Below are 21,234 nucleotides of genomic sequence, written 5' to 3'. Positions count from 1 at the left end.
AGTACATCAGGTATTACCTATATAAAAGTCTTTTTTGAAAGTTTTGGAGTAGTCTATTCTTTCTCAAAGGAAAAACTGCAATTATCTCTTTGCGTTTATTATAATCCAAAGAAATCATATTTTAGAAGGAGAAAATTCTAGTTGGAGAGTCATTTCCCTTCAACTCAAGCCTTTAAGCATCCACAACATGCAAGGCACTGGGGAATGTGTTGGGAACATAAAGACAAAAATGAAAAAGACATGACATTCAAGGACACAATATGCAGTCAACTGAATAAATACAAAACAATTTGAAGTGGAAGAGAGCATTGAAATCTAGGGAGAGCAGGAAAAATTTCCCATTAGAAGTGGCACCTAACTAAGCCTCAAAACAATCTAAGGATTCCAGAAGCAAGAGGTGAGGAAGGCCCAGAGGTGAGGATGAATTACTTTGCTCTGGAACCAACAAAAAGTTAAATTTTGCTGAAACAGTATATGAAAGCATATTGGGAAATAAATCTGGAAAAGCAGACTGAAGTTCAATTACAAAGTTTTAAAGACCAAGCTAAGGATTCTGTATTTTATCCTGGAAGCAAAAGGTAGACAATGAAGCACTATGGATGTTTTTTTTCTTTTTGGTAGCTATATGAAGAATGGGGAGAGATATGAGAACACCAGTTAGGAGACTATTACAGATAGTCCAGATGAGGTAAAAAAAACTGATGAGAACCTGAACCTGGCTGAATTCCCTATGTGAATGGAGGCCGGGGGGGGGGGGGGGGGGGGGGGTTACAGATATGAGGGATATTGTAAAAGGTAAAAGAGTCACAAACTTTCTATCAGCTGGATGTGGAAGATGAAAAGTCAAACATAATTCTGAGATTGGGATCCTTAGTGATTGGCAGGACAGTGGTGGCTTTAATATAAATTGGTTAGTTTGGGGAAAGATAAGGGGAAGCAGGAGAGTTCTATTTTGAACATATTAAGTTTGAGAAGCTTACAGAATATTTAGTCAGATGACTATTGGGCAGTTAATATAGGATAGAAGCTCAGAAGCCATATTGATTTGAGTCAACGACATAGAGATGATAACTGAACTCATAAGAACTTATAAAATCACTGAAGAGAGGATAGAAACAGAGAAATGATGGCTCAGGAATTATAGGGAACACTCATGGATAATGACCAAACCAAGGCATTCTAGGGACTATTTAATATGTGGTGCAAAACACAAAATAGAGATTTGTTAACAAATGGTACAGTCCAAATCAATCATGTCACTGCCAAATCCTATCTTAGTCTAGATATGATTCTACTGGAAAAATCAAAACATACAGCAAAATCGGCTTTTCTTTATGGAGAAAATCACTGATGACCACAGGTAAAAATAAGATGAAAGGCTGTAGTGAGATAACATATACTGCTACTATAGGACATGGTATACAACAGCTGCAAAGAAATTATCAGTAAATATAAATGGCAAACTAATCTAAAGACTTTTATTTTTAACTCTACTTTGTCATTAGTTTTGCTTTGTTTATTTATTTTGGCAAGGCAACTGGGGTTAAGTGACTTGCCTATGATCATACAGCTAGGAAGTGTTAAGTGTTTGAAGCTGGATTTGAACTCAGGTCTTCCTGACTCCAAAGCCAGTGTCTATTTACTGGACCATTTAGCTGCCCCTGTCATTATTTTTAAAGATAAAGATGTTAAACAAAAAAAGAATAAAAAATGAAGTGTCTTTTAAACAGTCACCAAAAATTGAATATTTTGGCTGATTTAAACTCAAGCATTATACTGAATAGAAAGCATTTTGAAATCATTAATAATAGTTGTATTCACTTTACATGCTTCATATTTTAGTGTTTTACTACTAATATAAAAATAGACAAAAATGAAAATTAGAAAAAGTTCCTAGGCTTGACCTGGATCAAACAATGTTTTTTATAAACAAGCTAAGTTAAACATATTAATTAAACCAATCCTCTCTCATTATCTTTACATGAATACAACAAATAGCACACTTACCATAAAAATCTTCCAAACACAGTAAATAGAGAAAAAATAACCTAGAAAATTAAAATATTTTCCCTTGAAAGTTTTTGAATATTCTATTCTTTCCTGAAGGAAGAAAAAAAAAAACAAAACAAACATTTACATGTTAGATTCATTTGAAATAAAAATCTAGGCTTCATTAAATCATTCTTTTCTTTCTAGACACACTCAGGCTAGTCAACTGGGTCCAAAAATTACATAGATTCAAGTTTTAGAGCACAGCAATAATTCTTGCTTTCACACATGTGGATTGTTTTCCAAACCAAAAAATCAAGATGACTCTCATTTTCAATTCATCGAGTTTTGCTTATTTACATCACACAGCTCCTAGCCTAATGGTGGTAATCAAAGGAATTTAGAAGTAGAAAGATCTTGGAGGACTCTTTGGTCTGAGAGTCATTTTGCTGAAATGGAAACTGAAATTCAGGGAGGCGAGTTCTCTTGACTCAGGTCATAAATTTGTAAAGCTTGGATCCAAACCCACTTTCTAATTCCAAATTCAATGCTCTTTTTAGTACACTGGTTGACTTTTTTTTCCTTTCAAGTTTTGCAATAGGGAGCAGGCCACACCTATTCTGGATAGATCAGTTTAAGTGAAGATATGGCCAGTTGCTTTCTTCAGTTCAATGGCTTCATGACCTGCTTTGGGTCTTCAGAATAGTTAGATAAAGTGGAAGAGGAAAAATGTCATAGGACCAGGAAGACAAATTTGGCAGAGGACAGAAGAGGGCCAAAGGGGTCCCCAATGGGGATAATGGGATAACTGTGATGTTCCAGGCTGAGCAATGCTACTTCAGCATTAAGGGCATGGAGAGCTCTGTTTTATGAGAGTGGAAGCAGCCACCTTATGGCTTGTATTGGTTCCCCACTCTCACAAGTCTCACATTTTCATGTTAAATTATCTAAGGAGCTGTTCCTTATGCTGCTTGCTTATACAGCCCAAGAGAAAACTTGGGTCCCTTCTTCCCTCCATGGTTGAAGAAAATCCAGCAATTTTCAACCCTGTACCTTGGTAGCATACAGATCAACTGTTTCCAGAAAAAGTTGTCTGCTCAGCTCTTCCAAAGCATCCACTTCCTGCTGAATGAGAGTGAGATCTGGAACAGTACGAAGTCAAGGTTTATACTCAAGTTCCAAGAGACAGCTAAGCTTTATGTATAGTCCATCCCTTTCCTAGGTCCCAGCTTAGCTTCCAGGGGCTCTGCTGTTCTTCTCTTGGCTCATAATACTAAACCTCCAACTGGAGTCTGGATTCCTCAAAGAGTAGGTAAAAGTTGTACTTCAGAGCACAGAGTTTTACCAACTCCTAAATCAGGCTTGTAATGCTTCCCAAGAAATATTCTCATAAACACTTACTACTCAGCTTCTTCCTCACCATAAAGATGCTTAATATGTAGTTTATAGTTGTTATATTTAGCTAGATCATAAATGTATACCTGATAATTCTTGTGCTGGAAATTATTCTTCTTCTCCTTTTCACTGAAACTGAACAAACCGTTACTGTTCTGGCCACTCCAGTTTTGGAAGATGACATGTCTAAGGAGGGAAGATCTCTAATCTTAATCTCCCCTCAACTCACTGCATTTCCCACTGCTATTTGACTTTGCATATGTATGACCCACTGAACCCCCTCTTCCTTTCCCTCTCAATGAATCTGGAGAAGAACCATTACCCTACAACAACTGTGGCTGGCATGGCCACATTCTAGCCCACCAGCCAAGTACTGGCTAAAAGGCTGTTGTATAGCAGAAATATGAATAAGTTTAGGAATTGGACCTGGAATTTCACAGGCAGAGGGGCCTAGGGGATGAGGAAACCCCCTCTACCAATAGAGATCAACAGCTTCCCTACACCTTCCTGTCTCAAAGGCTGCAGGGGATTTTGTCAGAGGTAGATCTTGACCCCAGGCTGTCTACTCACTATGCCAGGGTGACTTAAGAGAGAAATATCATTGTTAAAATTAGTCACTATTGAAAGAAAAGGATGATGGAAGTACTTAGGTCAATGGAATGTCAAAAATCACAGAAACATCCTTGTCTACACTTTGGATACAGGCTGACTGCACTCAGGCCTCACAAGCGGTTACCTCTGTTCTTCTTTTCATGTCTGCGCTTCACCTAGGGCTGTGGGCGAGGCTCATACAGACACAAAGGATACTCTCACTTCCTGGGGCTGAAGTGGTGACACTCTTAATCATTCCCCAGAAGCCCGATGGCTTGTTGTTCACGTCTCCTTTCTGGAAGAGGTTTCTCCGGGCCATTGCTATCCTGGAAAGAAAGAGAATGCAAAACCCTGTAAAGGAAGCAAGGACATGGCACAGTATCCGAGCCCAGGTCCCTACAAGCAGACTGTGGAGCTCCTTTTTTGTCTCCCTCCAAGCTAAATGAGCTTTGAGTCAGTTGAGGAAGAGATGTAACTTTCCACTGATGGCTTAGTAGCATACAGGTAGACAAACAAAAACACATCAACCATAAAATTCACACTGTGCCATATGCCCACAGGTTTAAAAGAAATTAGAACAAGGCCCTGAAAATTAGGATAGTGGGATCAGAGAAAGGAGTATGTGGCTTCTTTCTCCCATTGTCTTTTAGGTAAATTTTCATTGGAATCTGTTTCTATAAAGAAAATTCTGCTTATCTTGATCTAAGAAACAAGGGGCAGGAATAGTGAAACATAGCAGTGGATGATGGTGCACGGATCAATTCAAAAGTTGTAACTCCAATACAGTTTCTGTAAGCTAAAAGGTTCTTGAAACTATTTACAAAATTGGCACAATAAGGAATCCCAGAAGGTATTAGTCATATTACCTCCTGTACTTTCCCTTCCCAAATAATTTTATTAATTCAGTAACACCCTCAGATTAATATGGGGTAGTATGTGAAAGAAAAGATATAGGTCAGTTGGCCAGAGTTCCAAGCTTTATTTTTCTGCCTCATTCTTTTTTTACCATAGGTTTCAGCACCTTAGAAAACTGAAATTACTCAGAAAGAGGCAAATGACTTAAGCAGATCCCTTGTCCTGGTGATTTAAGTATCTGCCTTTCTGTAGTACCCTTCCACAGGTATGTGACAAAGACTGAGGAGGAGGAATAGGCCCTTATCCTATTCACACAGAGCTTCTTGTCACTTATAGTGTTGGGATAATAAGATAGGAGATAAAGAGAGAATAAGTATAGAAATGCATGTCTATTTTCCTTCATCTTAATGACTGCAAGAGCTCACACCACTGCCTGGCAGTGTACTTCCTTCCAATGCAGCAGGGTACTTCTGTGAAGGCTGCTATCAGGTTCCAGTAGAAGCTTGCTGAATGTGGTGCTCACATTAGGTTTGAGCTGCAAGTCCCTTTTCCTTTTGTTTTTGCTTTGCAAATTTCTATTGATTTATAAACCTATTCTGCTACTTCTCAGGTGAATAAAGTTGAGGAAAAAAAAAAACCAGAAGCGAATTAAGAAAGTTATATCCAACTCCACTGGATGGGGTAAGGGGAAAAAACCCCAAATTAAAGACACTAATAATGAGGTTTTAAAGAAGTGGAGAGTGTGTGTACTTAGTATTGCAGGTCCTATTCTGAATGGGAAACATTAGTGACCCTCCTCCAGCAAGACGCTCTTGGCTATGCATAGAACATAAAAGTCATAATCTGAGTAAAACAACACACCTTAAAGAAGATGTGGAATAAGTTTTGCATTTTGAAAAGATTTGGCCAGAAAGTTGTATAAGGAAAATTCTATATCTTAGTTGGCAAAAATCTGCAGTTTGGCCGAAAATGTCACTAATGAATGTATTTTTCCTGGATCTCTACACATCTTTTATTTATTTATTTTTTTAATTTAATAGCCTTTTATTTACAGGATATATACATGGGTAACTTTACAGCATTAACAATTGCCAAACCTCTTGTTCCAATTTTTCACCTCTTACCCCCCCCCCCCCCTCCCCTAGATGGCAGGATGACCAGTAGATGTTAAATATATTAAAATATAAATTAGATACACAATAAGTATACCTGACCAAAACGTTATTTTGCTGTAGAAAAAGAATCAGACTCTGAAATATTGTACAATTAGCTTGTCTACACATCTTTTAAAAAGAGAGATCAGAACATACTAAAGCAACAAATAGTGACTTAATAACTGGGGTAAAGAAATCCAAAAAGAGAAAGTTTATCCATTGTGATGGTAAATCATGCCTGACTCACACATACAGGATTCGATTTCCTCCTCCAAAACATGTAGGGCAAAAAGAAGAGGTTTCAGAGTAATACCAATTTTTAACCTCTAAAGTATATTACTTTATACACAGTGTATGCAATGTTGAAAAAAATAATTTCTGGGAAGATATTTTGAACTGCTTGAATTTGTTTATCATATTAATCTAGGTTTTTATATCAAAAGCTATGTAGAAAACAATATTTAAGGAAAGAACACTAACCTAGGGCAGTTTCACTTGGCATTTCCTGAATTTATCACATAATCATAATTTCAATATTGGATTGTGACCAGTTTGAAATAGGAGTTTTTAGGTTTATGCATATTTGCTTCAACTGTAGAGATTATATTTGAGTCCATTTGAGAATACAGCAGGATATATACAGCCTTACTAGATACAGCGATAGAACAAATAACCAAAATAACATGTCACATCAGACTCTTGTATAGAGACCATCTAATAAGACTGTAACAGAAAGACTTTGATCATGGACCCTGCATGAATATTAAATGAATCATCATTTTTAGTAAAACAAGGCTTCCAGACTCCTGCAAGCCTCATCTTCTAAACAGTGTTCTGTTGGAATCTTTACAAAGTGTTAAGCCATTGGAGTTGATTTAATCTTAGAAAGAGTTATTTTGGGCCAGAACTTGAACTAGGTACTAAGTACAACTGATGGAAACAATGTTTGTGTTCACACCTTTAGAGAGCTCATAAGTATCTAAGTACTCAATGGAGTTCACAGGTGTAGGACTTAGTCCGAATTCACATCTCCCTTAAAAGTTCTTAGGGCCAGAGAGCACTCTGGGAGATAACCCAGAATCCCTCTCCCTCCAGAAGGTGGAGTTAACCTTTGGGAGATCACATAAATATAGGGAGCTTTTGAAGCTTGAAGTTACTTCTTCAGGTGGAACTGACTGGAGTTACAGAAAGATTCATTGTATCTTCCAACTTGGTGCTGGCTGGAGGCTGAAGAAAGCAGAGGCAGAAGCCAAGGACAAAGCTGCAAGATCTCTTGGAGCCAGGCAGAGAGATAGGCCTCAACTAACCGGGCTACTTTGGAAGGAGAAATAAACGTTTGCATTTTTACTAGCTGGCTGCGATTTTAGAGTAATTATTTATTTCAATATGGCTGCCTCAAGAAAACCTTCACAGTGTTCCAAATACATCCTGTGCCTTTTCGATGTTCCTTCTGCTCTTCTTCTCAATGGCTAATGCTTGTGTAACAAATACCAGTCTAATACGCTTGTTTCTCCTTCTGATGCCCTCTGCTGGTCAACCTGAGGGCACTTTTCATCTCCTACTCCCTTGTGAGTGGTTATTCTTTGCAAAGTGGTTTTCTAAGTTCTAATAAATAATCAAAATATTTGATCAATTCTAAAAGAATATCACAGACTCCCCCCCCCCAAAAAAAAAAACCTAACAAGTTTTAAAAACTTATATTAAAGAGATTAAAGTTGATTGTTATGATGACAGGTTATGTATTTCATAAGGAAAAAAGTCTCCTTCAAAATCCTGGCCAGCCACATAAATGTTGTGGATTATAGAGACAACTAGACTGGAATCTGGATGGCAAGGTCTAAATCCATATTATTGCTGGTGATTAAATTACAAAAACTTGCAAGCACATCCTCTTGATTTGAGTTAAAAAGTACTTACTCAATGATTATTGCCTATACTGTCCTTTCATACCTAGAACATACAGCTTTCTCTCTTCCCCCTCTTAAGATCCAGTACTTCTTCAAAGATCAGTTTAAGAATTACTTTCTACATGAGACCCTTCCTGGATTCCAGCTTCTAGTGCTTTTCTAGCATAACTATCTTGTATGTATTTTGTATATAATTATATATTACATGTTATTTCCTCTAAGATAATACAAGTTATTAAAAAGCAGAGACTGTTTTATTATTTTTTTTTCTTTGTATCTCAGCAGCTAGAATATAGCAGGTGCTTAAGATTGTTGATAAGGTCATATATTTTACTAAGCAGCAGAGACTGAACTCAGGCCTTCATGATTCCAAAACCAGCGTTTTATCCAATACACTATGAAGCCATTTTCATTGATATTTAAAAATCTAGTACTGTGCTAGAGCCAGTTCAAAGCAATTTGCTAAAGCAGATTGTTAAATTTTGAATGAGTATTCACACTTCAGAAATTAGCAAACGCTATGAATTGGGGCTAAATATATTGTTTTGTTGACTTTCTAAACTTAAGAAATTGATGGGGAAATGTTAAAAATGTAGATTAAATTTTTAGAAATATCATGTTTACATTTTTCCTCTTGTAAATCTGGCTGTTAAAGACTAGCATACCCAATTAATATATGAATGTTAATGACTTTACTGAAAACAGAACATTTGAGATTTTAAAAAGCCTATTATAATACATGGAAAACAGGATAAAATTATTTTAATTTGTACATTTCCTAAGCAATCTTCCCAGTTAAATCTTGGTGACATTAGCTATAATACTTTCATATTTCAAGTTATTATTTGGTTAGTATGGGATTCTCCACTAACACAAGCCCTCAAAACAGGACTTTAACTTTTTTTTGTGTGTGTGTTATAGGTCCCATTTGGTAGTTTAAAATGCCTGTTCTAGGAACAATGATTTTAAGTGCATAAATATATAAAGGAGGCCAATTATATTGAAATACAGTTATTAAAAAAAAAAAAAAGCTAGCCTGGTTCTTGCAAAAGAGACATTTAGTACATGACAGGGCCCTTCCAGTTTGGTAAGACTTTTCAGAATTTTTGGTCCATTGGTATAGATGTTTAAGAACTTGGGGTCACCTCCCCACCAAAATCAGGTACTATAAAAGGAATTCAGTGGAGAATGGGCTTTGAACACTATAAAATACTCTGAATGCATATAAATTTCTGTGAAATTCTTTGCCCGAAATGTGTATCTTCAAAAAGCTTTGATATTAAGCATCACAATAATGACCATTAAGATGTTTGCAGGATTTTTTAAGGCCTCCAGAGAAAAGGAAATGGAAAAGATTCATCCTAGCAAGGAAAAATGTATCCTCCCACACTTCTAAACATCCAATGGAAAATGACAGTAAATGGAAATCATTATTCTTCTGAAACAAAATTTTAAATGCAGTGACTATTTTTTCAAAATATTTTCATGCCAGCTTAGATATAATATGCTTTGTTGAACTACTCAGAAATAGGCAAAAAGAAAATTCCCTTATGATAGCAGTTCTTACAGTCAACCCTGTCTTACTAGGAAATCCCAAAGGAATGAAAAGCATTGTTAATATTCCAGAATCTGACCTTTTCTTTTTGCTGATGATCATGTCCATGGTTTGAAGCAGTCGGCGTTCCAGGACTAGAATATCTGTGTCTGTCACATTTCTGCAATAAAATACATATACATACTGTTAGCACTGTAGTAAACTCAGAAGGGAGGCTCTATCATCACTGTCAGGTATAATTCCAGTCATCCAGTCACTCAGGACAGTGAATTAATTCAAATACATGCTTTTTCCTCAAAAACCTTAAAAGTCACATTAAATGAGAATAATTGTGCTTTGTTGGGATGCTGATTAAAAATAGTTCAGGGCTCTTTGCATCTCATCTCTTGTACATTCTTCCTTAGGTCTGGTCCAATGACAGGCAGGACCTATTGCCAAGACATCTCCTTAATACATCATTGTCTCTTACTGCACTGCAGGTGCAATGTCCTGGTATATGGGTAGAGGCTGGGATTAGTTCATGTTGTTTCCACCTGCTAAGCTTCAACACCCAATATCTCTCTTCTCTGCTTCTATTTTCCAACTGTCCGGTACTACTAAAAGTCATACAATCCTATTGTATGCCTCCTAATTTAACTGGACCCTCCCTCTGCATGATATTCTTTATTCTTTTCATAGATTTTTATGACATTCACCATAAGGGCTTTTTTTCCCCCTGAGGCAATTTGGGGTTAGGTGACTTGCTTAAGGTCATACAACCAGGAAGTGTTCAGTGTCTAAGACCAGATTTGAACTCAGGTCCTCCTGATCTTAGGGCTAGAGCTCTACCCACCATAAGGGCTCTTAAAATGTTCCATTTTACTCAGACCTCTAACTCTACCTTCTCTTTCTGATGATTCTGCTTACCTGACTGAAAAGATGGAGTCTAATCATATTTATTTGTTTGTTTTCTACTCTGTTCCTCATCTCTAAAAATCTCTTCATTACATTCCATTTCCCTTTCTTCTGGTCTGAAGAGGATTCATTCCTTCTTGCCAGTGTTAAAACAGCCTTTCCCCTTAATCCATCAAACATCTCTCTCATTCACTTTTAATTTCTTCCTTTTGAATGACTCCTCCTCTTATTGTTATTAGTTACTCAGTCAAGTCTGACTCTGTGAACTGTGTACAACTGCATAACAGGCTCTTCTATCCTGTGTTCATTTTTGCATGAAATGTTTCCTTGGTATCTCTAGTTTTTTTTTTTTTTTTTAAAGATCTCGTTTTTCCCATTCTATTATTTTCTTCTATTTCTCTGCATTGCTCAATTAAGAAAAATCTTTTCTCTTTTTGCTATTCCCTGGAAGTCTATATTCTGTTGGGTGTTTGTTTCCCTTTCTTCTTGCTCTTGTGCTTTCCATCTTTCTTCAGCTATTTGTAAAGCCTAATCAGACAACCATTTTGCTTTCTTGCTCTTCTTTTTCTTTAGATAATTTTTGTTGCTGCCTCCTATATAATATTGCAAATCTCAATCCAGTTATTCAGGCATTCTATCTACCAGATCCAATCTCTTAAATCTATTCTTCACTTCTACTTCATATTCGTAAGAGATATTATTTAGATCATACTTATATGGTCTGATGAGTTTCCCTACTTTTTTTTTTTTTTTTTTGGCAATAAGAAGCACATGATCTGAGCCACCGCGAGCTCTATGTCTTGTTTAAATGACTATATAGTGGATAACTATGGTTAAAAAGTATACAATCTAATGTAATTCCTATATTAACTATCTGGTGATGTCCATATATCAAGCTGTCTTTTGCTTTATTGAAAAAGGGTGATTGCTATGATCAGCAAGTGATCTTCACAAAGTTCTATCAGTCTCTGCTTTGCTTCATTTTGTACTACAAAGCCAAACTTGCCTTTTCTTTCAATTACTTTTGATTTCCTACTTTGGCATTCCCCTCTCCTATGATTAAGTGTCTTTTTTTTTTGGATGTTATTTCTAGAAGATGTTCATTTTGGCCTCTTCAGTATCAGTGGTTGGAGCAGATTTGTATTACTGTGATGCTGAGTGATTTGCCATGTACTTGAATAGGTATCATTTTATTATTTTTGAGATTATACCCCAGTACTGTTTTTCTCATCCTAAGTGGGCTAATCCATTTCTTCTAAAGGATTCTTGCCCACAGAAGCATATGTAATGATTGCCTGAACTAAATTTAGCATTCACATCCATTTAAGTTCATTGATACCTAAGACATCAATGTTAAATGTTTCTATTCCTTGTTTGATCACATTCAGTTGACCTTGGTTCACACATCTTACTTACATTCCAGGTTTCTATGCAATACTGATCTTTTTAACACTGGCTTTTCCTTTTGTGACCAGACAAAATACTGGGCTTCCTTTCAGCTTTAGCCTAGCTGCTTCATTAATACTGCAGCTACTTGTAGCTGTTCTCTGTTCTTCCCCAATAGTGTGCTGGGACACTTTTGGACTCAAGGGGCTCATTCTCTGATACCATCTTTTTTTATCATTTAATATTGTCCAGTGGGCTTTTCTTGACAAAGATAATGGAATAGTTTGCCATTTCCTTCTCCAGTGGATCACTTTTTGTCAGAACTCTCTACTGTGACATTAGGTAACTTCTCCTCTAACTATAAACTAATTCTGAGATATCTTATCCAAAAAAAAAAAAAAAAAAAAAGAGCCTTCCCTTGATTCTAAATCACTATCTTCTCTCCTTCTCCTTCACTTTGACATTTCTAGAAAAAGTATGCCATTTGCTGCCACTAATTCTTTACCTTGTAATCTCCCAACCTACAGAGATTGTTCATTCCAAGGTTATTAATAATCTTCTTCCTTATCTTTCCCTTTTTTTGGGGGGGGGGGCACTTGTAGCTCTAGTTCTTTGTACAGTGTTGACGGTCTGCTTCTTGATTTTCTCTTTTGCACTCTTTGACTCTGCATTTTCCTATTCCTTCACATTCCTTTTTAATATCCTCCACCAAAATTAAAGGTCTCTTTCCACCCAGCCTCTTCCCTTGGTTTTCCCCTTTATTCCTCTATTCTCTTCTGCTTAGCAGTCTTGTCTCATGGTTTCATCATCTGTACAGAAATGACTTCCATGTGTATATCTCTAGCTCTGAAATCTCTCTGGAATTCCAGTCCTGATTTACAACCATCTATTAGAGAATTGTACCTCAGTGTGTCCAAAGCTGAACATCATCTTCTTCCTAAACCTGTCCTCTTCCTAACTTTCTCTTTTCTGTGTGATAGCCCCTTCATTATTCCAGTTTCCTAGGCTTGAAAGGTCAACTTGAACTCATTCTATTTTGCCCTACATATGCAATTGGTTGCCAATCAATTCTACCTCCCAAATAGTCCTCATATTTGTACAGTACTTTCCGTTTTCACTTCCGTTGGAAGCACCTTAGTTCTGGGGCTTTTCATCTTTTCCAGATGATTGTAATAATATCTTTTCACCTCTAGTCTCTTCCTTCTCCAATCTACTTTCCCTATAGCTGCAGAATAATCAATGTTCCTAATTCATAGGTCAAATACTGTCACCTCAACTACCAAATCAAATGCACATTTTGAGCTTGGCCTTCAAGTTGCTCTATGGTCTAGCTACCCCTTCAAGTTTATCTCATACTATGGACAAAACTTTCTATTGCTCTTCTTTGATCTCAACTTCTTCTCTAAGAAACTGATGCTCAGAGAATCTGTGTGACTTATTACAGTACCATAATTAGTAAACATCTCTCCCAAGTTCAATTCCACTGTTCTTTTCACTATACTAGGTAACCAAATGGCATAGCAAATAAAATGTTGGATTTGATGCCAGAAAGACCTGAGTTTCCATACTGCTTCAATATTCCTTTTCTGTAAAATATAATAAAAAACCCTACCTCACAGGATTATTATGAGGATCAAGTGAGATAATATTTTTAAATCACTTTGCAAACTTTAAAGTTCTATATAAATATTAGTGATTATCATACTGTTCTTGCTGAATTCAATAAACAATCAATAAGCATTTATTAAGCATGTGTCAGATAATAGAATAACTTTTTGCATCGTTTTAGTGCTTTAAGATTTGGGAGGGGCCTTCCTAACAACAAGCCTTTGAGGTAGGTAATGAAAGTATAATTATCTCCATTTTCAAGATGAGAAAATTGAGGCTCTAAGAAGTTAAATATCATTCTAGTAATCACAAAGCAAACAAATGGCTGAAGAGGCTTTTAAACTCACATCTCCTGCCTCAGGAGTCTAGTGATGAATATAAAGGGTGACAGACAAGGCTGTACCATATTGGTAGGCAAGAAGATGATCAAAGCTTCCCTGCTTGGAGTGGATAAATAAGGAATTAAGGAAAGAAGGTAAAACTGTCCAACTTTTAGGAGCCTCTAAAAAGAACTTTAGATTAGGTAATGGGAAGGGTCAACCCTGGACCTAGTCTACAAGCACATGCTACATGTTTTTTTTTTTTTTGGGGGGGTAAATCAGAGGAATGCTATGTTTGTAATTTACCCAGATTTTAGTAAAATGTTTGACAGGATATCTTCTACTATTCTTTGAACAAAGTGGAAAGATGTGAGGTAGATGTTACTATAGACTACAGTTTGAACAGGGTTTTAACTTTTTTTGTGTGTCATGGACTCTCTTTGGCAGTTTGATAAAGCCTAAGTATGTGTTTCCTACAGTCATAATTGAAGGAAACAATAAATTTTAGTCAAGTGTTAGTGAAAAGAAAAATGTCATTTTTCTCCCTGAATTCACAAAAATCTATCCATAGGAAAAAATTTGGGCCTGAAGATAAGACTCTCTAAGTTAAATGACTTCAGGATAGCTGATTGAACAGTTGGGCCCAGGGAGTAGTCATTAACTGTTTGATGGTATCTTGGAAGGAAGTCACTTTCCAGTTATGTGGCCCAGGAATATTCCTTGTTCTATGCTACTGTACATCTTAATCATTGATTCAAATAAATGTATAAATGATATGCTTCATGAATCTGCAGATGAGAAAAAACTGAGGACAGTTAATACATTGAATGAAAGTCAGAACCGAAAATACTATTAAGAGAGGCTAGAACACTGGATTCAGTCTAAAACAATGAAATTAATAAGGATGAATGGAAAACTTTAAAGCCAGCTTCAAGAAATCAACTTGCCAAGTAGAACATGGGGCAAATAGGACTAAAATGCATTTCATCTAACATGCTTTTGGAGGTTGCAGTGGACTTGAAGTTCCTAATGAGCCAATAATATACCTAGTCAAGCAAGCTAATGCAATCTCAGGCTGCATTCATAGAGCTGAGAGCTTGGAATGAGGGAGATGATAGTCTTCTTTACTCTAACTACTCTGGCTATAGCTGGAGTGTTATGTTCAGTTCTGGGTAACACATTTTAGTAAAGGCATTTATAAGCAGGAGAACATCCAGGTAAGGGAAGCCAAGAAAGCTTCAAGATCAGACAACAGAATCTATTGATGGAATTTAGGGGTATTTTAATCTTGAAAAGACTGTAACACAAAGTTTGCAAAGGTGAATGTTGAAAACTATCTTTGCATGTATTTGGAAAAATAAAATACTATTAAAAAAAGAAGACGAAAGAAAAGACTTAGGGGAAGACATAATTAAAACCTCCATGTATTTGAAGGATTGTCCCATGGAAGTGGGATTAGATTTGTTCTGACTCTAAAAATTATAACCCGGAGCAACAGGCAGCAAGATTTTAGCTACACAAATATCTTAATTGTCCTTAGTATAGGGCTTGACAAATAGTGTGTGCTTAAAAAATGAACACTAACAATGTACACATTTTATAGATCCCCTACTAGATGGGAAGCTCCCTAAAAACAGGGACGCTGTCCTGTATCATGCTTGCATCCTTCCTGGTAACTGAACGAGTAGTAAGTATTAAGTAATAGTATTAAGCAGTAAGTGCTTAATAAATGCTTGTTGAATTGTTGCTTAAATATATGGGCTTTATTTTTGAAAGTTATGTTCTGAAATGAATTATTTTTTTCTTTTGAAAAAAAAGGGGGGAAATTAGCTTCATGGGCGAGAAATATGAATGAAAAGGATGGGAGACGAATATTTAAGTTCTGATAGTGATGGTATGTAGACAGACAGCTGTGTGGAGGACACATGAACTTCTTAAAGTGGAAGAAGAGGATAAAAAAGAACAAAACCCACATTACCTGAGGAAGTAGGACATGTAGGTATATGGGCAGTTGACAGCCCCAAATCCAGAGAGCAGGGCCATGAGGGTAACCCCAATCACACCCACCCGACTGATGAGTTGTTCAATGGACAAGATCCCTGCAAAAACAGAAACGTATTACTGACATATCAACTGACTTCCCCTTCACTGAAATGGAAAAATTCACCTGGGATTCTTGAATACAACATGTGATATTTACATAGCCATAATAACTCTGTAAGGTAGGTAATGCAGGCATTCTCACTTTACAAATAAGGAAATTGAGGCTTTCTGAGTTATATAACTTGCCCAAGGTTACATAGAAGCAGGTTCCAAGCTCAGGCTTCTCTGGACTAGAGTCCAGCCTGGAGCTCTTTCCATGACACCATACTCAGCTCAGAATGCCAACTCTCAATTATCTGTGTGTAAAGTTATTTGCCACAGTCAATTTTTAATCTTGGTTTCATTTTTCTGTCTGGTAAGCTTCAGGGTTATCTTTTTTCACTATCAACTGGGATTCTGGGAATGCCAATTATTATTTTTTTTTTATTTTAATAGAAAAAAGTGGGAAAAATTACGAAGATAAATCTGTTACAAAAAACAATCATGTCCAATATTTATTCTCCAAGTCAAATGATTTTTGGGCTACCGAGGGTTCTGATAGAGTGTTATAATCTCTCTCCCTCCATATATATGCATAAACACATATATTTTCATATATATATATTTTACTTGACTTTATGTGACTTATCAAATGTAGTTCTAATATTTTTATTTTTTAAATTAAATTACTCTAGAAGACAGCTCTATTGGCTGATTCATATTCTTCAGTACACACACATACAAATAAACACAAATACACACACACACACACGGTTCTTGATTTACAGTTTTGTCCACATTTCATTTTTATATTTGGATAAATGGTCAAAAGATAAGGAAAGGCTATTTTCAAAAGAAGAAACACAAACTGTTAGTAATCAATTAAAAGTGATCAATTTCACTAATGATATAAAAGATGCAAATTCAAAGACTGAAGTACCACTCATCAAATTGGCAAAAATAATTAAAAGCAACAAAACTCAATGCTGGCAGGGTTGTAGGGAGATAGGTACATTCACTCATTACAGGAAGAATTGCATAATGGAATCTTTTTGGACAGCAATCTTGCAGCATGCAGTAAAAGTTACAAAAACAACCATACCCTTTGACTCTATTCCATTGTTGGGAATATACCCTAAAAGTATCATCAAAAACAAAAAAAAGGACTATCTATTAAATATTTGTAAATTATGTGTAATTGCAAGAACTGAAAGCAACCTCAATATTAAATATTATGGAAATGGTTAAATAAAAGAACAGCAAGTATAAGGAAGGACCTTTTTGAAAAGTGAAAAACAAAACAAAGCCAGAATTATAGAATACATCTTATGACCACATAAGAGGAAAAATGAGTAGGAACTAATGGACCAAAAAAACCCTAAGATGTACATGGAATAACTAAAAAGTTATTATATACCATAAACTGAAATTTCATTTATTTAAATGATATTCAATGCACTAAGAAGTAGTAATGGACTTAGATGTAGAATGAGACATATATTTTTATATTCAACCATTGAAAGAATTTTGTTTTGCTTGGTTATATATATTTGCAACAAGAGATTTGTTTTTCTTTTTTCAAGGGATGGAGGAGAGAAAATAAGTTTTTGTTCATTTTTTTAGTGGTAGGATAGTGCTATTGATGTGAAATGTTGTGTGTACTCGCAAATGAAATCACTACAGTGTCAGTTTTACTTTACAAGAGACATTTCATCAAGTAGAAGTATTCTGTAAAAGTTTGAAACCTAAAATCAGAACACATCATTAAAAGTTTTTAATGAAAAAAGGAAAAACAAAATGTGAATAATTACAAAAAAAGTTTAATAATTACAAAAAAAGTTCAAGTTTAATATTGTTTATGATAAATAGTTTTTATAAAATAAAGTTGACATCAGAGAATAGGTAAGGAATTCTCTAAAGTTTTTTTTTTAAATCCATGATAGTAATGCTTACTTTTCTCAAAAGAGACTCATCCAAAGAGTTAATATTGTGATTTCTATGGTAAGAGATAATAGATAATAGATAATGGAACCAAAATTTTTATATCATGTACGGGGCAAGGTTATTAATTTAGTTTTAAAACAGGAGGTCTTTCCTTTCTCTGGGGGAAAAAACTAAACAAGGGAAGTAGTTGCCTAAAACAAAATCACTCACCGTGTTTTGGGCTGAGAATGGGAAATGGATCTCCTAATTTCCAGAAGAAGTACATGAAGGTCAACCACAGGCCACAGGAAAAAAGAAGTCGTTGTCTATGCACTAAGATAAAGGAGGTGGGTTGGGGTGGGAGGCAGGCGCAAGATACACAAAAGTTAGAGGAGTTTGCACTACTTGAAAGCCCAGGACAAGTCAATGACCTTTTTCTCTCCCTTAACACATAAATTTGCTATTCAAATGGGGCAATCTACTTTTTCATGACAGTCTCACCAGTATTTGAGGGTATATATGGGAAAAAGGAGAAGGGAAATTTGGCAGGAACAAAGGATAGATCGCACTGAAGGAGAGATAGAAATAATGTTGAAAGATGGAAGGATGTAGTAAATTCATTTGTTTCAATATTTAATGAGCACCTACTATGTATAAGGTACTGTACCAGGGACCCTCCCTTATTCCCCAACCCTACAAAAAAAAAAAAGGAGGGGGGCTAGGCAGTTGTTACTGAAAGTGAGAAGGAAAAATGCAGCTCTCAGATAGCCTCAGTCCCCAAACATGCTTGTCCCAATCCACATTTTGGGGGCTCAAACACTCACGGAGTCGGATGGTGCTCACAATAAAATAACCGATGTAGAAAGGCACCATAAAAACAAGGATCAGCAGAATTACACACAGATTCAATTTCCAGTGAAAATAACGGGAACTGAAATAAAGTTGGAAAGGGTCAATGGAAGGATTACATATTTTAGTCTAATTTCTCCCCACAATTCATTGCCTCCCACCTCTAGCTTGACAAGTCAAACCCAACAGCTGGCAGACTTCCAGGAAGCAGCTCTATCTGCTGGCAGGAAGCACCCTGTTGGTTAATAATAATTATGTACTTTTTACCATTTGATGCTCCTCAGAACATCAATTAGTTGTTTGGGACACTATTTCTCTGATTACATTGCTACAACTTTAAACTCACCTACTACTGAGCACTCCCAAGATTTCGAAGATGATGAGCTCAAACATAGTACAGGAGAAGGCAAAGGTCACAGAGAAGATCACTTGTACAACATATTGGCGTACCTGTCAGAGACCATAAGAGACTATGTTCAGCTCTAGCTAAAAGATGGCTAAAGGAAAGGCCTCCTCAGTCCACATACATACACATGTACATACAACAGAAATCCTACAGTTATGGGAACAGGATGGCATTCGTGTCTTACTATAAGTCTGAAAGAATACAAGAGAACTGGCCAGAAAGTCTAGATTTGAAAACCTGTAAAACCTGACTACTTTTTAAAGGTACCTGATTATTATTACTTAATTTACATTACATCTCTAGGCCAAGCTACTATGTGATTCTTGTGGATAGAGAGTTTACAGCACAAATCACAAAACTAACAGGAATTCCAGAAATATCAAAATATCAGGAAATCTACAATGTGGACATATGTAAGCAAAGAAGGCATCTAATTAATAGAGAAAGGGCTCCTTAACCACCCTGAGAGTAGGGAGTCCATGGGTGAGTTCCAAGATTTTTTAAAGGAGTTTGGCTTGTTATTTGAAAGATCAAAGAATTTTTGCTCTAATATCTCAAGATAATTCAATTTTTTTATACATAGCCAAGATAGGACCCGTTATATGTAATATATAATGCTTAAGAAAAAAAGAAACCAGTGGAGAAAAGACCATCTCAATAGGAGATGGTCCAAATTTGAACCCAAGATATTAGGCTAAAAACCAGACAAAAAGCAAAATAATATCAAATTTTTCTGCAGTGGTATTTAACCTGAGACTACAAATCAGTTCTTTGTTTTTTCACTTACTTCAAAAATCTTTAATAATCTAAAAGATATTTTTAAAAATGAAAAGTTTTACAAGGTTCAATAGCCTAAAACCACACTAAGACTTTTGGGACACCCTGTACAAAAAGTTCTTTGTAAACTATAAATCATTATAAATATATCAGCTATTACAGTCATCTCCCACTACCACTACTATCCATAGAAGTCCTATTCTCTTCCTCTCTGAGACAGTCACTTCTAAGTCCTATCTCTTTAACCCCAACATGAAAATTTATTTCATTTCTTCCCCTTATTACTCTATGAACTTATTTTAAAAAATGCTTTGATAATTTTATTTCAAATGTATTTCATTTTATAAATTGAAAACCATTATTCTGAGAAGAGGTCTGTAGGCTTCCAGACCACCAAAGGGGTCCATGACACATAAAATTGTTAGGAATGCCTGCTCTGGTAAATGACACTGAGAAGCCAGGTGGCCTGATAATTAGCTAGACGGCCAAGTCAGTGAATTAAAATCTATAATTACAAAGCTGCTTTACAATAATAATTCTCTTGTGTCATATTTTGGCTAAGAAATGTAATCATAAAATCACTTTTCTTCTCTAGCTTCTAGCTTCTGAACAATATATAACTTGTATTCTTTCTGTCTTACCAGCTGGATCCAGTCATCTTTTGAGATTTGAATCACACACATAGCCCATGCTGGTATTCAAGTCAAATTATTTAAAATGAATATATACGTAATAAAGTACCACTGCACTAATAACTACATTTTCATTGTTCTAAAGCTACTTCAGATTCAAATCCTGTCAGGGAAATGGATTCCTTCTCACCTCATAGTCCTTGAACAGCTGTCGCATGAAGAACAACCATCCAAAGCCAAAGAAGAATACCTGCAAATGGGAAACAATGACTGAGGCGATACATATTGGGTTTTGGTCAGAAGGACCTACTAGCATGTTCTGTGTTCAGGGGTTCAAAGTTTAAATGGCTGAAATAATTAAACTGCTACATAGACTGAAGGGTCACAACATCCATAGGATTTTACCACTTACACCTGGTGTATCAATGAAAACTCACAATAGACGGAGAAGGGGCTGAAGTCATTCTTCCTGGGCTAGGATTGCTAGCCTTTCTGTCCCAGATATTGCTCTGGCAGTCTGCTGAAGCCCACGGACCCCTTCTTAAGATAATTTGTAAATGTAGAAAACCCATTATATTGCAATGTAATTTATATATGTGTAGATCCACAAATGTATATATAAATGTTTATGTTATATATTTTACATTATATAGATATATAATATGTTTATTATTTTTAAATGAATAAGTAAATGCTTAAAATTATGTCTTAATTTATATAATTATAAATATCAATAGACATAACCCACATAAACAAAACCTCTTTGGGACTATCAACAATTTTTATGACTAAACAAGTCCTGGCATCAAAGAATTTGAAAAACACTGTGATTAGCAAGTCTCTCATAGTCCAGAACTTAATCATTAGCCATTTATAACAATCTGACAAGCTTTGTTTGATTATCTTACTGA

General features: G+C 35.8%; 1 protein-coding gene across 4 annotated transcripts in view; it reads right to left on the bottom strand.

Annotated features, from left to right (window-relative positions):
- LOC100915258 (Golgi pH regulator) overlaps positions 1-21,234 on the bottom strand; it is a 37,108-nt gene that overhangs the window by 11,728 nt on the left and 4,146 nt on the right. For 2 of the 4 annotated variants that reach the window (XM_031967411.1, XM_031967413.1), the window contains exons 2-11: positions 20,514-20,573; positions 18,855-18,958; positions 18,484-18,590; positions 17,891-17,992; positions 16,839-16,871; positions 15,633-15,753; positions 9,526-9,606; positions 4,192-4,301; positions 3,043-3,131; positions 2,008-2,100 (exon numbers count right to left, since the gene is read on the bottom strand). In XM_031967411.1, coding sequence (XP_031823271.1) covers positions 2,008-2,100; positions 3,043-3,131; positions 4,192-4,301; positions 9,526-9,606; positions 15,633-15,753; positions 16,839-16,871; positions 17,891-17,992; positions 18,484-18,590; positions 18,855-18,958; positions 20,514-20,573 — 900 coding nt within the window. Of the gene's footprint in view, positions 1-2,007; positions 2,101-3,042; positions 3,132-4,191; positions 4,302-9,525; positions 9,607-15,632; positions 15,754-16,838; positions 16,872-17,890; positions 17,993-18,483; positions 18,591-18,854; positions 18,959-20,513; positions 20,574-21,234 lie in introns of those variants that run through there. The other 2 variants (XM_031967412.1, XM_031967414.1) reach the window with 2 other exon arrangements.

The sequence above is a fragment of the Sarcophilus harrisii genome, chromosome 4 (genome assembly GCF_902635505.1).
Source record: "Sarcophilus harrisii chromosome 4, mSarHar1.11, whole genome shotgun sequence".
Lineage (NCBI taxonomy): Eukaryota > Metazoa > Chordata > Mammalia > Dasyuromorphia > Dasyuridae > Sarcophilus > Sarcophilus harrisii.
This window is presented reverse-complemented; position numbering and strand designations above follow the sequence as displayed.